We start from the raw sequence: 21,399 nt of genomic DNA, 5'->3' as shown, positions 1-21,399 counted from the left end.
TGGAATACTTGTTGATAGGTGCCAGAGAATGGTTGGCTCTATGCAACATAAATGTGAAGCAGTTCTAAAAAAATTATACAACTAAGTATTAGGTTAGTGATTCACAGGAATGCAAAATCCCCCCCCAAAAAACAATAAAATAGTACCAATTTTGAGCTTGTAGAGACGCTGCTATTTTATTGAACAGCCCAATGTTCATTTTTTTTTATTTTCTGTAAAGTGGTTATAAATTCTATAAATTTCCCTTCATGTGTTGATTTATTAAACAGTGGGCAATGTATGCATGGAAATAAAAAACTATTATAAAGATTTTGAGCTTATCTGTGTGTTTACATGGAGAGATAACTGACTTGGATATATAAGATAACTCAATTATCTGAAGGATTGCCCTGCCTGCAAGAGCAGTGAGTCACTTGTCTTATAGGTCCCTTGTTATGGTAATGCAGTGTAAACAATGGGGGGAATAAATTCACATACCAGGCAAATAAAGCAGAATTTTTAAAGCAATATATTTAGGAAAAGGCTTCAATATACATAAGCTACCAGTATAGATAGGATCATTGAGATGGAACAACCCCTTTAATGACTGTAATATCCATTAACAATTTAGGCCTGAATACTTAGAAGAACTTCTGAAGCCCCGTAATCCTTGCCGACCTCTAAGATCAGCAGGCACAAAGAAACTGTCCATCCCCAGGATCCACCTTTAGTGATTTGGAGCAAGAGCCTTCGGACATACAGACCCCTAAGTTGTGGAGCAATGATGAGGAGTGGGCCCAAGCTGTTGTACCAGGACCCATAAGCCTTCAGTTACACCTCTGCCCATACACCAGACAGGCTTGCAGGTCTCCTTCACCACAATATGGCTGATTTTATTAATCTTATCCTAACTCATCTTGACCTATCAATTCACCTGGGTTTCCTGGGAGTCTCTTGGTTTTCGGGTCCGCTCGCTCTACTTTACTTTCACTGCCATCTCATTTGTATTCACTGTCCTGTGATATCACCTCATTGACTATGATCTCCCTCCTCCAGGATGCCATTCATTGTTGGTACCATATAGTGCCAGTGTAATACAATGAAAGCATAGGGAAAAAAGCCTCCCATTGATTTCAATGGGGAGCGCATGTATGCCAGCTCCCATTCAAGTCAATGGGAGCTGCTTTTTATGCGTTCATTCTGAATGTGTTTTTATGATCAGAATGAGCGCAGCGTTACATCATGTGAAGGCTCCCTTAGAGTCTGCATATAAGAAACCAGTCACGTCTTTGCCTTTATCAGGGGCAAGGAGGTAGAATTAACTAATCCTGGCAATTTAGCCAATTTAAGAATGATAAGATTGGATGTGATACTACTGTAAGAATACACAGAATTGTCTTGCGTATGAAACCACTGAAGTACATCATAGCGACAGTGACATCTCCACATTCCCCCACTATATGGTAACACTTGTTAGTTTGCTTTCCCCTATGGTATGTGTCTTCTCTATGACAGATGTGACAGATTTCCGTGTCTCCACAGACTTACTAGAGAGTCAGAGTTCAAATATAGTTTTTATTGAGAAGAACAAAATGAACATACAGCTTTTTCAATTGCACAAAAGAAAAAAAACAAGAAGATAGGGATAAAGAGCCAAAGTAACAGCAAAAAGGACTAGAAGTGGCAACATTATTACCCTGGAATTTTCCAGGACACAACAATAGTAGGTGAAACACACAATGGTAATGCCAGCACATAGCAAGATGTAATATGACAGGCTCATCCGAAAAGGATAAATAGGGGAGCAACAAAAACATAACTAAAGAGAACCTTGATCAACTGTACAGTAAGACAGTGATGGGGAGGGGTCTGGGGAGGGTCAGTAAGGTTACAGAAGGGTAATTTAGTCGCCCAGTGATATGTTTTCGCGTGCAATATAGTCAAACCAAAGAGACCACTTCTTACTTGTTTTAGTGTAACTATGGTTTTTGGAGGCTAGCAACCGTTCCATAGAGTAGTCTAGGTGTACGTGTTGGATCAGTTCCGCTATTGTAAAACAGGAGGTGGTTTTCCGATGCCGAGCAATCATTAGTCTCACAGCCAAAATGATCTGTCCAAGTACAGTACTCAGAGTGTCAGGGAGGGATGCAGAATCCAGAAAACAAAGCGCTAGACCCGGGGACGGTCGCAGTGGGAGACCAGACAAATGTGACAGAAATTGAAAAACTGCAGTCCAGAAGGCCGAGACCGGGAGGCAGTTCCACCACATGTGCGGCATAGTGCCAGTGGCACCACAGCCTCTCCAGCAAAGGATAGGAAAAGATTCTTTTAACTGGTGAAAAACATTTCCCTCAAAGGAATAGACTAATACTAATAGGATTTATTATTGAAATAAAATGATCAGGGGCGGATCAGAAAAGATCCCAGAGTATAATAATTGCTCATAGTTCGTCCACTATGGGACATAATACTGTGTGCAGGGACCACTATGGGCCATAATACTGTGTGCAGGGACCACTATGGGACATAATACTGTGTGCAAGGACCACTATGGGACATAATACTGTGTGCAGGGACCACTATGGGCCATAATACTGTGTGCAGGGACCACTATGGGAACATAATACTGTGTGCAGGGACCACTATGGGCCATAATACTGTGTGCAGGGACCACTATGGGCCATAATACTGTGTGCAGGGACCACTATGGGCCATAATACTGTGTGCAGGGACCACTATGGGCCATAATACTGTGTGCAGGGACCACTATGGGCCATAATACTGTGTGCAGGGACCACTATGGCCCATAATACTGTGTGCAGGGACCACTATGGGACATAATACTGTGTGCAGGGACCACTATGGGACATAATACTGTGTGCAGGGACCACTATGGAACATAATACTGTGTGCAGGGACCACTATGGGCCATAATACTGTGTGCAGGGACCACTATGGGCCATAATACTGTGTGCAGGGACCACTATGGGACATAATACTGTGTGCAAGGACCACTATGGGACATAATACTGTGTGCAGGGACCACTATGGAACATAATACTGTGTGCAGGGACCACTATGGGACATAATACTGTGTGCAGGGACCACTATGGGCCATAATACTGTGTGCAGGGACCACTATGGGCCATAATACTGTGTGCAGGGACCACTATGGGCCATAATACTGTGTGCAGGGGCCACTATGGGGCAGCATAGTAGTGTGTGCAGGAATGTGGTTTGTAAGGGGCGGGGGGGGGGGGGGTCAGCGGGTTGGGGGGGGGGGGCGTTTCTAGTTACACTGGTGTATGATATACAGTATGTAGTGTCAGCATACTGTGCAGTGTGTACTATATCTGTATATCTATATACAGGTCAGACTTGTTTTTCCCCTCATAGAGGAAAGTAAAATTAAGTTCTATGAGGAAGGTGAGACTCCGTCACGGTCATTACAGGGTGTAGGACAAGAACCGGGAAACACAGAGCTGTGGAGAACATGAAGGAGACAACACATCCCCTCTACTTACTGCTGATGTTACTGGTGACCGCAGGTAAGTGTCAGGGCCGGGTGGTGACTACATGTAAGTGTCAGGGTCCGGTGGTGGTGGAGAGGGGGGGTGACTACATGTAGGTAGTATCTGCCATGTATGGCCCGGATTCAGCTCCTGAGTCTTCTCCATACATCCTTTTCCGCCTAATCACATAAATTTACGTGATTATGGATTAGCGATATCGCCGCTTGCTATTTCAGCTGCTGACAATAAGCTGATACCGATTTATATTCTGCATCAAAGTTATTTGACTCCTGCAGGTCTGCAGAAATCGGGAAGGTTACGACCCTCTGGGTGTTTGCGATGTATTGTTGAGTATTCTGATTTTTGGCACATAGTCTGGGAGTGCCCGATAATTAAAGGTTTTGGGTCTGAGGTTGTAAACCTGTTATCGGGCTCACTAAACACCCCAATTCCACTCTCACCTGAAATATGTTTAGTGTTCTGGATGAGGAGATGTGGCCACACCACTCTTGTATCTTTTTGCGGGAATTTGTTTTCCTAGGTAGATGTCACGGTACTAGTGGCACAGGATCAGGAGTCCAGTCGTCGGGTAATGCAGAGGAGGCTGGAGACAGCATGTGGGTAGCCCACAGGGGGGCTGAGGTAATAGTCCAAGATCAGATGAGCAAATAACAGGTAGAAGTCTGTAGTAACTCAGGAGCTGTATTAGAGCTATGGTGAGCTGTCAGCCAGCAGGTAAAGTTCCGAGGAACTAAAGAAGATCTCTAGCAAAGAGGTCTCCTAGGTGTCCAGACTGTATTCAGATAGACAGAATACAATACCAACACAACAGGAAGTGTCAGAGTCACCTATATATATAGGCAACCCAATCAGGATAATACAGGACGGGTTCCAATCATTAGAAGCAGCTGATGAGCCTCAGAAGTAGGCTCCACACAGAAGTCCAACAGGCCGTTATTCAACAAGCTGAATAGCTCAGGAAGCAAGGAGACACTGGGCAAGACAGCAAGTCACTGGTTCAAATCCTGACAGTAGATAGGCTGTTCCCTGCGATGGATGGATCCCCGTGATTATGTGTGACAGGGTTAAGCAGATCATTGTCGTGAAGAAAGTGATCTAGTAAAAAGTATGGCAAATTTTAATGGCGGGCGGACCTCACTGAATCAGTCCGTCTATTAGGGCCTTTGACATTCTGCTTATTCTAGGCCTCAGGCAGTACCGCAGGGCTGACAGTAACTCCAACACCATTTAAGGCTCCATTCACACAGAGTAATGCCAGGCGTCATTTGTGTGTTTTTTATGGCCGTCATAAAACGTTTACATAGAGTTCTATAGGAAATGACGGCCGTAAATTACAGACATCTTTTCCTATAGAACTCTATGTAAACATTTTATGACGGCCGTAAAAGACACACAAATTACACACAAATGACGCCTGGCGTTACTCTGTGTGAATAGAGCCTAATGATACTAAAATGGCGCTGCTATGTAGTAACCGAGCCAACTAATAAAATAGAGTCCTGGTGCCATTTACTCCTGCCTGTAGTGATAATAAGATGACTCTGATGAACCTGACATACAATAATGAGATGAATCTGCTAATTCTACCTTCTGATGATGATAAGAATACTGATCCCACCTTCTAGTGACATAATGACTGCTGACTCCACCCTCTAATGATAATGACACGACTCTGCTGACCCACCTTCTAGTGATGAGCTGGGTCCACCCTCTAATAATAATAAGATGACTCTGCTGACTCCACTGTCCAATGATAATGACATGACTCTGCTGACTACACCCTCCAATACTGAGATGACTCTGCTGACCCTAACGACAATGAGATCACTTTTTTTTACACCACCCTCCAATGATAATGAGATGACTCTGCTGACCCCTCCCTCTAATAACAACGAGGTGACTCTGAGTGTTTAATTACAGTCTCCACTGCAAAGCTGCAAAGTGAGATGCAGAAAATAAGAAATGTCAGCTTAATGGTACAGTATGTTCCCATGGAAGTGAAATGCTACAGATTTTTTGCAATGAAAAAAAATCACCTTTCTTGCTATAAATCCGCGGCAGATAAAATTTCAGCAAATTATATGTTTTTTGTTCTGCAAAATCCACAGCATATAATTGACATGTTGCAGATTTTCACATCTTCATGATTTTTTAAAAAATCTTTTGTTGATGAGATTTCTTAAAATCCTATTTAGTTTTCTTTTTACTGTAAAATGTCTGAAAAAATTCTTCTATGTTATAAATATATCAGGGGGTCAAATGCATCATTCTTGACACTTGTACATCCTCTGATATGTTCCTTATTGTTTCATCTGTAGATTGTCTGAAAGTCACAATGAAGGCGCCGCTTATCTCGGTGCTGAGAGGAGTGAATGTGACAATCCCCTGTGACATATCAGACTTTACTCCTGGAAAAACTATTAATGTGCGTTGGACCAAATCACAGAATGGACAGAGTCATGAAGTTTACACTTACACACCTGGACAACGGACTGCCTCCAGACCAGGATCTTACATGGAGGAGGAGAGAGAAATACAGAAAGGAAATGTCGCACTTCAAATCCCGCAGGTGCAGTTCAGTGATGATGGAGAATACACCTGTTATGTTATAGTGACCCCGGAGGGTGCAGAAGGGAAGAGCAGTCTGCAGGTGTCAGGTGAGTCAGACATGTACAGGGTAATACTGTCTTCCATACCCGGATAAGGTTCCATAACATTCATACAACTCTGTGTCCCTTTATAATAGATGTTTCACCAGGAAATTACCTATTGTTTAACCTATTCACTGCCAGGGGTTTTCACATATATTGCACCTCTGATAGCAAATGCAATTTGCACAGTTTTGAGATGAACAAATGAAACCTTAAATTGTAACGATAAAAAAAATCTTACTAACCCCCCATACATATATATTTTCTGAAAGTAGATACAGTGTTGGCCAAAAGTATTGGCACCCCTGCAATTCTGTCAGATAATACTCGTGTTCTTCCAGAAAATGATTGCAATCACAAATTCTTTGGTGTTATCTTCATTTAATTTGTCTTCAATGGAAAACCACAAAAAGAATTGTCAAAAAGCCAAATTGGATATAATTCCACAGCAAACATAAAAAAGGAGGTGGACAAAAGTATTGGCACTGTTTGAAAAATCATGTGATGCTTCTCTAATTTGTGTAATTAACAGTACCTGTTACTTACCTGAGGCACCTAACAGGTGGTGGCAATAACTAAATCACACTTGCAGCCAGTTGAAATGGATTAAAGTTGACTCAACCTCTGTCCTGTGTCCTTGTGTGACCACATTGAGCATGGAGAAAAGAAAGAAGACCAAAGAACTGTCTGAGGACTTGAGAAGGAAAATTGTGAGGAAGCATGAGCAATCTCAAGGCTACAAGTCCATCTCCAAAGACCTGAATGTTCCTGTGTCTACCGTGCGCAGTGTCATCAAGAAGTTTAAAGCCCATGGCACTGTGGCTAACCTCCCTAGATGTGGACGGGAAAGAAAAATTGACAAGAGATTTCAACTAAAGATTGTGCGGATGGTGGATAAAGAACCTCGACTAACATCCAAACAAGTTCAAGCTGCCCTGCAGTCCAAGAGTACAACAGGGTACCCCGTACTATCCGTCGGCATCTGAATGAAAAGGGACTGTATGGTAGGAGACCCAGGAAGACCCCACTTCGTACCCAGAGACATAAAAAAGCCAGGCTGCAGTTTGCCAAAACTTACCTGAGAAAGCCAAAAATGTTTTGGAAGAATGTTCTCTGGTCAGATGAGATAAAAGTAGGAAAAGGCATCAACATAGAGTTTACAGGAACTGGGACTCTGAAGAGATCGCAGAGTATAATAAAGATTTGTAGGGAAATCCCAAAAATCTTCGGTTTGCCTGAACTTTTTGGAAATTTTCTTGTAAAATCTGTAAGAAACTTGATTTGATATGAATGATTTCTTAATCTCGGATGATGATGTCATGTGAATTGTCCTCTTATCACTTCTTCAATCAGATTTTATACATCAGTCAGATTTAATCCCTGGATTTATATCAGATTTCTGCAGCCCTGCACCGAGTGGCAGCCCCTTTTCTGTATAACCAGGGGTCGGTCCTTGTTTAACTGGGGACAGCTACCCCTCCAGTTTTTATATAGTTTTGGGAAGGTAGCTCGGTAGCAGCAATGGTGCGGACCCAACCAGTCAGACACAGGGTCACAAAATCTTGTAGCAAACAGATTTATTTAGAAAAAAGAGCAAAATAAATAAACCTTCACGTCAGGCACAAAATGAGCAAAATAAAATACAGCCTTAACTTCAAGCAAAAAGAGTGAAACAAAACCCTGCTTGTCTGAGCACTAACTTACTAATAAATACTAACGGTACATGGGGCTTACTACCAGCCACACGAATCAACAGAAAGAGCTGAAAACAGTCTCTCAGTGTCAGGACAGACCCAGGCACTTCCTCTCGCTCCCAGGACCTGCTCTGAAGTGCAAGCTCTGCAGCCTTTTATGGCCCAGTAACCAGCCTATGACCCACATCTGGGGCTGAGGCCTATTCAAGACCCGCCCTGGACCACACATAGATCAGAAATTTGGGGGAGAGATACCGTGACTCCAGCTCTGTGTCTGTCACCTTCTCACAATAGTTACAGATTTCTGAATGGCCCCTCCCCCACACTGCACTGCTTGTATATCAGATCTCTCAGCCTCATCTCCAGATATGATCACTATGTACAGTATATTGTCGGCCTAATGTCTGCATTTTTATTTCTTCCATGTGATTACAGAGCGAGAAGATAACACCGGGACAGTTGTCACTGCCGTACTTCTGACGCTATTTGCTGTGACACTCCTATTATTTGCTGTTTTACTTTACTATCAAGTGTTCAAGAAAGGTGAGACTTGTGTAAGGAGCCGGGTGATCAGTAAGACAGCTTGTCTATTGGCGGACCATGTGATATTTCAGTCGTTTTCCCCTTTGTTATCTCTTTCTGGGACAGTTGGGTGATTTTGCAGCTTCCACAAAGGCCTGTTGTTACGGTTCCATGTATATATATAAATAATATTTTTTGAACAACAGAACCTCTAGTCTGTAGAACACTACAGCGAGGTCCACAGGCCCATATGGGCGGCTGTATGTCTGAACTAAATGTGAACAGGGTGCAACACACACTGGCCGAGGTGTGGCGCAGTACTCAATGTGAAAAACTGCAGTGACAGTGGTGTGCTGCAGTACTCAGTGTGAACAGGGTGCAACTAAACCCTGCCAGTTAAGCTCACTGGCCAGGTACACCAATACTGCAGAAACAAACAAAGCTGCCAAGGGTTAAACACTCACCCCAGGTCAGCAAACACACATGTTCCTGCACACAGCTAGGAGTTACCAAGGGAGTTTGCATGCTCCTGCACACATCTAAGAGTCATCAAACACACATGCCCGTGCAACAGCTAGAAGCCACCACGGAAGTCTGAACTTGCTCCTGCAAACAGCTAGGCGTTACCAATGAAGTTTGACAGTCTAAATAAGGCTATCTCAGAGACCAAACCTGCTGCAGCTCCACAGGCTGGAACGGTCTCTACCGCTCCTAGCCCTGGTGTAGAGCTGACAGTTCAGGGTTTACAGGTCCTAACTAACAGCACCCAGATAGAAGCAGAGAAACCCCACACAGAGGCCTAGTCTGGCAACCTGCCTGAATACTGGAGCCTATACATGAGTCCCCCTTTGACAACAATAACAAAGGATTAAGTCCCGCCCTTCCTATTTCCGGTCGAAGATCTCTTTCCGGTTTTGAGAGTTTGCCATGTCTAGCAGGGGTATAGGCATACTGTTTCGTGGTTACGACGAGCCTGCTGCAGAACCTCATTTGCTAAATGCTATACAGTATATATATTTATTTGCCGAATGCTATATATATGTATAGCATTCGGCAAATGAACACTGATTCTGCAGCAGGCACGTCCTTGCCACGGGCAGGCAAGAGTTTTTCTCATTGGAATGAATAGTCCGATGTTAGACTCCGCCTCCTCAGACGAGCCTCTGGCAGAACCAGCGTTGATTGGCCAAATCACTGGCAACTGGCCAATCAACGCTGGTCTATTCATTTCAATGAGAAAAAGTCAACTGGTAACAGCATACTTACCTGCTCGTAGCAAGGACGAGCCTGCTACACAATCAGCCTTCATTTGCCGAATGCTATACACTGTATAGCATTCAGAAAATGAGGTTCTGCAGCAGGCTCGTCGTAACCCGAGGACCATACCCTGAAGTACATACCCAGCCCTGGTTAATTCACTAAGGAACAGGAAGTCTTCTTGCCGCCCTTCCATTGCGCATGTGCCAACCGGAAGTTCGCAGGGGGACTCATGTATCCCTGAGACTACTGTCATTAAACAATCTTCCATGGACTTTAGGGAAATTCAATCAAAGTGTGAGTCCTGGGTGGGCATCAGCTCACACTATTTAAAGGGAAATCCCCGCCCAATAGGAGCGGTGGTCATGACCTCACCGCTCATGCTCAATAGGGGAGAAAAGGCGCTTGTGAGCGGCTCCAAAAGTCTGAGCATGCTCAGTAGGGCGAAAGCTGGACTTAGACTGACCCGCAGGTGGCGCTGTGCGCTGGGAGAGCAACCTGCGGGACTCAATCCTAACAGCTGTCACTCAGCAATCTCATACTAATGATGGGATCTTCAGCTCCCAAAATTCTCCTTATAAATTATTACAGGCTATAATTGTTCAGTTGAAAGAGCTGGATTGTTCTCAAATAACACATCATTATCCCAGACTCCTGAAGTCATAGATCCAGCGATATGTGGTGGTTCTGATGTTCCTCCTATTGATGATTAATTGGGCAGATTTACCATTCAGTCAGTATCTGCTCGTTGGCTCTGATGGCTCCCGGTCTATTGTGTGTTTTATCTTTTTGCCTCTTACAGATCCCCCCGTCCTTTCTGAGATCATCGGGAGCGATCATCTGACTGACATGACCAGGATGACTCTGACTTGTCACATTATGAACTTCAAGCCTAATAACCTGGAGATCTCTGTCTGTCTGAAGAGACCTGGAAAAGAGGTGAAGACGATCCTCACCTGGAGATCCCTCAGAGACCCGGAATCCTCAGCCCGAGTGATGATGAGTGACAATGGTGGGGATAGTAGTGCGGCTATAGATATAGAACAGCGGAGTCTGATGAATGGAGATGTCAGTCCCACACAGAGGCCTCTACAGCTGGACATGTCTCCAGTTATAACACCTGATAGACCTCGTCTTCTCCGCTGTATTCCATGGCACAGACTCTCCACTTATAGCTGTCAATGTTCTGTTCACATCACTCCCAGCTTCTATGAAGACAATGGAGCAGAATTCTCTGTACAAGTCTCACACCCGGCACTGACAGCACCGGTCTATCAGAAGAGAACATTGCAGGCCTCCGGAGGTAAGAATCCTCTTATACCAGAAATGATGATTGGTTCTTGTACTTATTTGAGAATCTCCCTCTATGATCATCATTGGCTCCAGTCAGTAAAGACAGAGAGCCGCTTCTTATCACTATATCTCCAGTGCTGTTCTGCAGATGTCACTTTTCTTTATGTTCTTATCTGGAAACAATCAAAAATCTTCTATTCACACCAATAATTCATTTCATTATATTGTTGCTGGTGTGAGGTCAGTCCTTGGGTTGTGTCACTTACCTCACACTATTCAGGTAAATGTATGTGTTGAGTCCACAGGACTGCGGGGGAGGGTGAATTTCTATGAAATCCTTACAAGAAATAAGAATTAGTCTATACAGAGTAATCACTTCATATTAAAGGAAGTTGGGTATAAACCTAATCCCAGTCCCTGGTAGAGGGGGCTCCACATATATCTAAGTTATTCAGCTTTGGATCCTCATTATCGTAGAAATTTCAGTTTTAATCATATGCAATTGAGGTGAAAAGTGCTAGAGCTGAGAGCAAAGCCCAGGCAAGCTAAGACACGCCCCCGAGTACTTTACTCCTCATTTGCATATATATAAAACAGCGACTTACATGAAAATGAGGCTGAAAGCTGAATAAGAAAGACTTATATGGACTGATATGGGTTTATCAACAACTTCCCGCTGACAGACTCCCTACAAGGCCCCTTCATTACGTCTATGTCTGCTGGTAACCTAGTAATGTTTATCTCCCCGGTCGATTACTTCCTTGTAGTTTACAATCTTATGTCCTTACTATATTGTAGTCTTCCTTCATGTACTGACTCCCTGCTGATGTACAGCAGCCGGTCTAAAGAAGCAACACTGCAGTGTAAGGGTCCATTCACACAGAGTAAACGCGCGCTCATTTTGGCACAATACACGTGTAAAAATAAGACTCCCTTTGACTTTAATGACATTTTTTTACGCGATGCGTTTTTTGACACGTTTTTTACACGTGTAAAAAAATGTCAATGAAGTCAATGGGAGTCTTATTTTTACACGTGTATTCTTTACACGTGTATTGTGCCAAAATGAGCTGAGACTCTAACAGAAGATGCAACTGAAGCCATTGGCTATAACCGGCTCATAAAAAGATTGTTGCTTCAATGTAAAATTAAAGGGGTTGTGCAGGATTGTATAACATGGCTTCTTTCTTCATCTTAGGAAGTGACCTGATATCTGCAGGTCAGATGTTAATGCTACAGCTCAGTCTCATGAAAATGAATAAGACTGAACTGTGCATGGCCATGTGACTAATAGATGTGATGTCACTTCCTGAGATGAAGAAATCAGGTATTGTTTTCAAATCCTGCACAACCCCTTTAAGTGAGATGCAGAGCAACAACCTGTTGATAGGGGGCGGATCACAGACTACCTCAGACTCCAATAGACAGTGCAGCTAACCTGGAGTCACTGATCAGAGCTGTGTCTTAAGGACAAGCTGAAAAGCAGTCCATGTGTCAGCAATGATGAGAAGACATTTCCTGATCCAGTGTCTGATGGAGATTTATCATCCACTTTTCACCTTAGTTTATTCACTAAATTCTCCTTTTCCCCCTGTAGTTGCTCCAGCATTATTAAGGATTGTCAGTCCAGTGTACATGACCCACGGGAAGCCGATGACACTGACATGTCCGATTATTGGATTTAAGCCCAAACCTTTACAGATAACATGGCTGAGGAAAGATAAGAACAACGAGGAGACAGAAATCATAACCTGGAACTCTAATGATGGGACTGATGTAAGAAATAATATCCACAAATTAACAGAGAACGAGCACGAAGACAAGTCCTACAGTGTCCAAAGTGCCCTAAAGATTACACCAACTGTAATGGAAGATGATGGAGCCACATACATTTGTAGAACCCATCACCCAGCAACAGATAAAAGGGTAGAAGAAGCATTGGTCATGGCGGTAACAGGTGAGAGGTCACGGACATACATTGCTATACATGTCTCACACATAACACATTCATAAATAGAATAAAGATATAGAAATGTACAAGTGAATCTTACAATCTACTCCCCAAACACAGACACATTCCTGCCTATTACTAACCTGCAGTAGGCCACCCCTGGTCCACACACTGTATGTCTATTATACACTACAGGCCCCTGTGAGATAAGGACCTTCCTCCTTGTGTCTTATCCCACTGACACAGCTGATATTGAGGTGGTGAACTAGTAACCCATAACTGTCCGGTTGCACTGATTTATATGTCTACACCCAGCATTAGGATTATGGGCTTTGTCACCGACATGATTTTTTTCTGGACAACTATATCAGAAAACACAGAGAGACAATTTTTTTACACAAATTGTAAAGATTCAGTGATACATTTGTGTAGCTCAGATACAAATACATACATAGAGATAATGGGACCCCATAGCAAACGTCAGATTTGTCCCTCACTCTATATGTAGAATAAGAGAAGCGGTACTGTGCATTGTCTGTATATAGAATAAGAGAAGCGGTACTGTGCAGTGTCTGTATATAGAATAAGAGAAGTGGTACAGTGCAGTGTCAGTATATAGAATAAGAGAAGTGGTACTGTGCAGTGTCTGTATATAGAATAAGAGAAGCGGTACTGTGCGGTGTCAGTATATAGAATAAGAGAAGTGGTACTGTGCAGTGTCTGTATACAGAATAAGAGAAGTGGTACTGTGCAGTGTCTGTATACAGAATAAGAGAAGTGGTACTGTGCAGTGTCAGTATATAGAATAAGAGAAGTGGTACTGTGCAGTGTCAGTATACAGAATAAGGGAAGTGATACTGTGCAGTGTCTGTATACAGAATAAGAGAAGTGGTACTGTGCAGTGTCTGTATACAGAATAAGAGAAGTGGTACTGTGCAGTGTCTGTATATAGAATAAGAGAAGTGGTACAGTACAGTGTCTGTATACAGAATAAGAGAAGAGGTACTGTGCAGTGTCTGTATATAGAATAAGAGAAGAGGTACTGTGCAGTGTCTGTATATAGAATAAGAGAAGTGGTACAGTGCAGTGTCTGTATACAGAATAAGAGAAGTGGTACTGTGCAGTGTCTGTATATAGAATAAGAGAAGTGGTACAGTACAGTGTCTGTATACAGAATAAGAGAAGAGGTACTGTGCAGTGTCTGTATATAGAATAAGAGAAGAGGTACTGTGCAGTGTCTGTATATAGAATAAGAGAAGTGGTACAGTGCAGTGTCTGTATATAGAATAAGAGAAGTGGCACTGTGCAGTGTCTATATATAGAATAAGAGAAGAGGTACTGTGCAGTGTCTGTATATAGAATAAGAGAAGTGGTACTGTGCAGTGTCTATATATAGAATAAGAGAAGTGGTACTGTGCAGTGTCTGTATGTAGAATAAGAGAAGTGGTACAGTGCAGTGTCTGTATATAGAATAAGAGAAGTGGTACTGTGCAGTGTCTGTATATAGAATAAGAGAAGTGGCACTGTGCAGTGTCTGTATATAGAATAAGAGAAGTGGTACTGTGCAGTGTCAGTATATAGAATAAGAGAAGTGGTACAGTACAGTGTCTGTATACAGAATAAGAGAAGTGGTACAGTACAGTGTCTGTATATAGAATAAGAGAAGTGGTACAGTACAGTGTCTGTATACAGAATAAGAGAAGTGGTACAGTACAGTGTCTGTATATAGAATAAGAGAAGTGGTACTGTGTAGTGTCTGTATACAGAATAAGAGAAGTGGTACAGTACAGTGTCTGTATATAGAATAAGAGAAGTGGTACTGTGCAGTGTCTGTATACAGAATAAGAGAAGTGGTACTGTGCAGTGTCTGTATACAGAATAAGAGCAGTGGTACTGTGCAGTGTCTGTATATAGAATAAGAGAAGTGGTACTGTGCAGTGTCTATATACAGGATAAGAGAAGTGGTACAGTACAGTGTCTGTATATAGAATAAGAGAAGAGGTACTGTGCAGTGTCTGTATATAGAATAAGAGAAGTGGTACTGTGCAGTGTCTGTATATAGAATAATAGAAGTGGTACAGTACAGTGTCTGTATATAGAATAAGAGCAGTGGTACTGTGCAGTGTCTATATACAGGATAGGAGCAGTGGTACTGTGCAGTGTCTGTATATAGAATAACAGGAGAAAAAAGGAAAAAAAACACCGAGCAAACCGTAGTGTAGATCTGTATTTTTACTAGTTAGGTATAAAGACAAATACAGGCTCACCTTCGAGGGTTGTGTGGATACACAACACTTTACAGAGCAACAGGATCACTATACAAGGATCCTAAGTTGGATACAGCTGCGAGGTACCTCACACCTCGTGGGTGTATAGATAATGCAAGGATGGACCAAGTTGCCGATTTTACAATTACAAATCCGGAACAAGAAGGACCCGCGCTGAATGGTTAGGTGAAAACGACTTTTTATTGAACAACACACTACGCGTTTCGGGCATGCCAGCCGCAACCTGGAGTGGAAAGGACAAAGAACTATTGCACCTGAAGAAGGGTAGAGTGTAGGCCCGAAACGCGTAGTGTGTTGTTCAATAAGAAGTCGTTTTCACCTAAACATTCAGCGCGGGTCCTTCTTGTTCCGGATTTGTAATCGCAAAATCGGCAACTTGGTCCATCCTTGCATTGTATATAGAATAAGTGGTAATGTCAGTGGCGTAACTAGGAATGTCGGGGCCCCGTGGCGAACTTTTGACATGACCCCCTCCTGACTGACACCTACGCCGAAGACCTCGACTGACCCCCACTTCCCCCACGTGCTCTATTATGCCCCATAGTGGCCCCAGTACACAGTATTATGCCCCACTGTGGAAACACATGAACAATTATTATTATCTGAGGTCTTTTCAGACCCCAGAGTATAATAATTGGAAACCGAGGGGGATACCAACATAAAAAACATTGTCACTTACCTCTCCCCAGCTTCGCTGCACTCCTCGGTGATGTCGACCATCTTCAATGACATCCAGATGTCATATGACCAGGGACACAGGCCCCGGTCATGTAACGTCAGGCATGTCACACAACTAGGCCCGAAGCCTGTCTGGAGCGCGGAGAGGTAAACAACAGTGTTTTTTTATGTTCTCTTACCTCTCCCGGTCTGAAAATACCCCAGAATATAGTAATTTCACCACCTCCAAGAAGTTCAGCTCTTTCTATCATTTAATAGTCACTGCTCCACTGATTCTGGCACAGTTGGAATTCTTTGTCTAGCTCCACCGTTCCCAAGCAATTAAAGAGGACCTGTCATGTCCTCAGACACATGCTGTTTTACATACCCCCCCCCCCCTCGGGCTAGAGATATTGGTGCCTTGTGTTTCAGCACCAATTTCTGCCAACTGTGAGGAATGCGATGACGCTGAGCTGTGAAGAGCGCCCTCCCCAGTACAAGTCTATGGTTGACTTCTGTCAGGAGGGGCGTTCCTCCCATCCCAGCTAAACTGTTAAAAACACCCTTGTCATGGTGGGCAGAGATCGGTTCCGAAACTAACAGCACGGATATCTCCAGCCCGGGGTCACATAACGGGAAAGCAGACAGTGCACTAATTTCAGTTCACTGTCTTCTTTTTAGCGGTATATAAAACCGCATGTGCAGGAAGACGTGAAAGATACACCTCTGAGTATAGAAAGATGAGCAGCATGTAGTGTCAGCTATAGAAGTGCCCGACACCCAGTGCTCCAGTATCTGAAATCATCACACGGGCGCCCATTGTGTGTAGACCTGAGATGAAAGTTCCCTATATTTCCAGACCTCCAAGAACTAACAGACACTAGACGCGGTCATATTTCTCTTGGGGTTTTCTCCAGGTTTATTGGTTTCCTCCCACAATCCATATACACATTGACCGATCACAATACAGTACAGGACAAAATAACAGGAATTGTAGACTGATACCGTGTCTGATAACTCTGTGTGATGTTCCCTCAGCTGTTCCCGTGCTGGATCCTATAAGGCTGGTAGAAGACAAGGTCCACGTGGGAGACAAGATGAACCTGTCCTGTAGGATCCATTCATTCTACCCCAAACCTATAGAGGCTAAATGGTACACAGAAGATGGACAGTCACTGCCCTCTGATACCACTGATGTCCTCTGTGATCCATCTGGTCTGTACCACCTCACCAGCTCCATGACTTACTCACCAACATTGAAGGACCTGGGAAAGACATTCACATGTAAAGTGAGACATGAGAGTACTGGAGCCCTGAGAACAACTACATGGAGACTGGAGGATCTGGGTGAGTGGTAGAAATGTATAAATTGTGCTCACTATGGTCATATACTGTAGGGATATTATTATGTATCTGAATACTATCAATCCCATGGAGCCATACACATGAAAAGGGTTCACATACTAAAAAAAAACAAAAAAAACCCAAGTATAATAAACTGATGTGTTCTCGTAATTTTTTGTCGTATTCTTTGTGCTGCTTTTCTTCTTCTCCATTTCACAACGATTGGCCATTACTCCATATTGTATGGTTATAATCTATGTATCAATGTCAGAATCACTATTTTTGAGGATCTGCACCTTCCATGACCTCAATTTTCATCTGAAGTTTTGTGAATCAGGTAGTTTATTTGATACCGCTGTTATTCTATATCACGCAGGGCTGACTCCATACTGTACTTTATATGTAATTGTATTTTCTCTCTTGCAGTTTCTGCGCCCAGTGTTTCTGAGATTTCTTGTTCTCCTCCAACTCCTAAGTCTTGTGACATGGTGACCTTATCCTGTGATGTCAGTGATTTGTATCCTCCGGAGATTAATGTTCAGTGGTATAAAGGTCTTCACAAGATATCACAAGATAACTACAAACAAAGAGAGTCTAAGCCCTACCAGGGAACCATAGAGGTGAAGTTTACAGTAGATTCTGGATGTCATGAGCAGGATTTCCGTATGGAGCTGAATCACTGTGGAAAGCCTATTGAAAGAAAATTCAGACTGATCCTAGGAGGTAACTATCAGACCGGTCATGTACTGGGGATGAATTGGTCATTATATGTTTCCTGCTATTCCTGACACAACCACACAGTGATCATTGTATAATGAAGTTCTGTAATGGTCCATGGTGGGGATTGTAGTCTTGGGTGCGTTACTATGTTGATCAGAGGCTCCTACTTAAGGGGCCATTATACCAATATACTGCAAATTTGCATCAGCTGTTATCTACAGTAATAGAAATGTGGAGGAGTTTTCTAGAAATTTCACCTACATGTTTCAACTAAAACCACAGTGACTTTAAACACACAAATGTCAATTATTTCTTACACATGAATTTCAACCTTTTCGAGGAACACACTGTGGCTGCGTGAGTTGCGCCGAAAAAAGGCATCCCGTATTACATACATTTAGCCCAACGAGCAAATGGGTGAAAGGGGAAAATTAAATTCAAGCTTCTTTTTTGATCCATCTTCTGACTTACAATAATAATGTTTTCCCAGGACATTCGAGTCTTCCAGTCCTTAGTGACATCACCAGTGACCCCAGTAATCCCAGCTATGGACAGTCTGTGACTCTGCGCTGTAAGGTGACCAACTGTAATCCTCAAGACACAGAGGTTAAATGGTTAAAGGGTGAGAAGCCTCTGGAGAAGGGACAAGGAGTAGAGAAGAGAATCCCCGAGAAGGACGGGTCACTATCCTGCTCACTCCAGATAACAGCGACAGCTCTGGACTACGGGAGATCCTACACCTGCTGTGTGATATACAAGGGCACGATAGTCAGGAAAAACATTTATGTAACACTCCCAGGTAAGAAACTGCTCAGAGAGGAGATGAATCAATCATATAAAGTAACATATAGGGAGATCTTCTGAGAGGGGTAAAGAAAAAAATAAAAAGCCACGTCACCTGCACATAACCTCTTGTATTATGGCACCAGACAGCTCTTCTAGAGCCATAAAGGTGACCAAAGATATTGGAAAGTCCACATCTTAAGTCTTTTCTGATAACATAGTGAGGTAGATGCCGCTGGTGTCGCTTAAGAGTAAGGAAATATTAACTGTGTAGATGTACAATATGAAGAGCACAAATGAGAGAAGCAACAAATCATGTACAACCCAGCAGATAACAACGGATGGGACATCTGCCAGATATCGGCATCTCTCCTGATATAATATTTTACTCTGACGGCCTCAGATTTCTATGTGGATAAAGCTCTGTGCTATTAGGAAGAGCAGTGATTTATGAACAATACTGGGTATGTGCTTCAGCATTAGACTAATATACTGCCTTCCTCAGACCATCCTCTAGTCTCTTGTGCTACTGTTCAGCACTGCCGGCATCACTTGGCACTTTTTCTTGATCTCCTCTTGCTAGCAGGGGATGGATTACTTATGTGGGACAAGTCACTGCCATCCATAGAAAATATCATGGCGGTAAATGGTGATTCTGACTGTAGGATACTGAGATCTACAATCTGGCCATATGTGTAATACCAGCCAGAGTATCTGATGTGTGACGTATACAGCAGGGACGGCTTGTGAGGTCTCCTCGCCCCGCAGTGCACAGGTAATGGACTAATCCTTCTCTTTCTTGGTCTCTTGTTACAGATAAACCTCCAGTGTTTTCAGCGATATCTGTGCGGCCGGAGAGACCTGTTGCAGGGGAGGAAGCCGAGTTTACAGTGACCATATCTGGATTCACACCAGACATCAAAGTGAAATGGTATAAAGACTTCAGCACATTTCCCAGCGATGCCATCACCACGTCAGATCTACAGATCGGAAGGGACTCTCTATGTACTTGTTCCAGCACCCTGAGGTTCACTCCACAGCCCAATGACGATAAGGCGTCCATCCGCTGTGAGGCGACCCATTCTGTCACTAAGAAAGTCCATGAGCAGACGTACACCCTGAACCTCGCAGGTAGGATCACTATATGTCCACAAACTAGAAATACACATATAGTGTAAGAGCAGATTGTATGTTCACACTGAGGGTGCTCTCGAGTGGACAGTCTCTCCATGTAAGGCTTTTCTATGTGTCTCCAGTAGATCCATGGATTGTCATCTCATGTACTTTAGAATTTCTCATTCATTTCTTTTTTGGTTAATAGGAAGGACGTCAGATGAAGCTGGAAAACATTTTTCTTCTACCAGACCAGACTCAGGTAAGTGACAGACATGTGGAGATGATATTTCAGGTGTTACCAGTCAGCGACCACCATCAGATCCACTGAAGTCTGAATCTGCAGAGGAAGGAATCAGGAATTTAGTTCTTTTTTTGCTATATTGGGATAGGGTTTTGCAAGCCCAATGTAATTGTAGGGTACCGTAATGTCCTGGAGAGGCCCAAAGTCTTCAGATCATCTTTAGCATCTGTTCCCCAGCTGTCATAGACCCTGCAGACACACGAGGAAGAACTTCTCTCAAGGGTTTATACTTGTTGGGGATTTTCTGATCTTAGTGGGGAGGGCTCTTTAATAATGTAATAATGACTCCCTAGATGAGGAAATGAAGCTGCAGAATTTATTGTCCTTTCTCTTCTTTCCCCCTCAGGACAACTAAAACTTCGACTGAGAACAAAAGGCATTCAGTGCCTGACAGAGAGTCCACGGGTGGGGGATAAAGTCACACTTACATGTTATGTCGATGGATGTGACGCAGATTATTCTGAGTTTGCTTGGAGGAGAGGAATGTATCCTATTAATGGGGACATTAAGAATGAGAATCTAGAGGACGGATCCGGCAGCTTCTCCACAGTCACATTCACAGCACAGGAGACCGACAGAGACTGCAGAATTACATGTGAGGTGAATTATGACTATGAGACACTAGAAGAACATTTCACTCTGAAGCTTCTATAAAAATCTACAGGAGTCAATGGGAGAAGCTCATCAGTGTCTATAGAGAGCGCAGACTCAGTGATGTCTATAGTCCTGAGATAAGTGAGAACAAGGATAGACTAATTGATGTCTATAGTCCTGGAACAAATGAGAGCGAGCACAGACTCATCAATGTCAGTAGTCCTGGGGTAAATAACAGCACAGATTTAATGATGTTTATCGTCCTAGGGTAAATGAGAACACGCACAGATTCGCTGATGTGTATGGTCTTGTGGTAAAACGCAGTGAGTATTTTAGTTTCCAGAAAGGAATATTATTGGAAGCTAGCTCGCTGTGTATGTATTCTATTAATATTATAAATGTGAAAAGTTTGGATGATTGTGGGTTTGCATGTTTGGATGTTTGGATGTTTGTTCCTCAATCATACCCGAACGGCTAAATGGATCTCCTCGAAATTTCGCACACACCTACATATTGGCCAGGAAGGGGTAATAGGCTACTTTAAAAGTGTCTCACTCACCCCAAGACGCCACCAAAGACCCTCCAAAGTTGTCTCCTGCTCCGCTGTCGGCCCAGGCATGACGTCACCGCAGAGACTTACACACAGCTGCTATTGGTGCATGCCGGTGTGTGGGCAGGATAGGGAGCCAGCACAGCGGCCCATAGGTTGCTGCCGA

The 21,399-nt window shown here is 43.2% G+C and overlaps 1 protein-coding gene across 1 annotated transcript in view; it reads left to right on the top strand.

The window, feature by feature from the left end:
- LOC142212858 (uncharacterized) overlaps positions 1-20,920 on the top strand; it is a 47,461-nt gene extending 26,541 nt beyond the window's left edge. Inside the window, exons 4-12 of the mRNA XM_075280936.1 lie at positions 8,293-8,400; positions 10,439-10,939; positions 12,527-12,886; positions 16,864-17,172; positions 17,596-17,892; positions 18,380-18,688; positions 19,489-19,803; positions 19,994-20,047; positions 20,436-20,920. Of these exons, the coding sequence (XP_075137037.1) occupies positions 8,293-8,400; positions 10,439-10,939; positions 12,527-12,886; positions 16,864-17,172; positions 17,596-17,892; positions 18,380-18,688; positions 19,489-19,803; positions 19,994-20,047; positions 20,436-20,743 (2,561 nt within the window). The 3' untranslated portion in view covers positions 20,744-20,920. The remainder of the gene's footprint in view (positions 1-8,292; positions 8,401-10,438; positions 10,940-12,526; positions 12,887-16,863; positions 17,173-17,595; positions 17,893-18,379; positions 18,689-19,488; positions 19,804-19,993; positions 20,048-20,435) is intronic.
- The last annotated feature ends 479 nt before the right edge of the window (positions 20,921-21,399 follow it).

The sequence above is a fragment of the Leptodactylus fuscus genome, chromosome 7 (genome assembly GCF_031893055.1).
Source record: "Leptodactylus fuscus isolate aLepFus1 chromosome 7, aLepFus1.hap2, whole genome shotgun sequence".
Classification (NCBI taxonomy): Eukaryota; Metazoa; Chordata; class Amphibia; order Anura; family Leptodactylidae; genus Leptodactylus; species Leptodactylus fuscus.
Note: the sequence above shows the minus strand (reverse complement) of the source record. Positions and strands in the feature narration are given on the sequence as shown.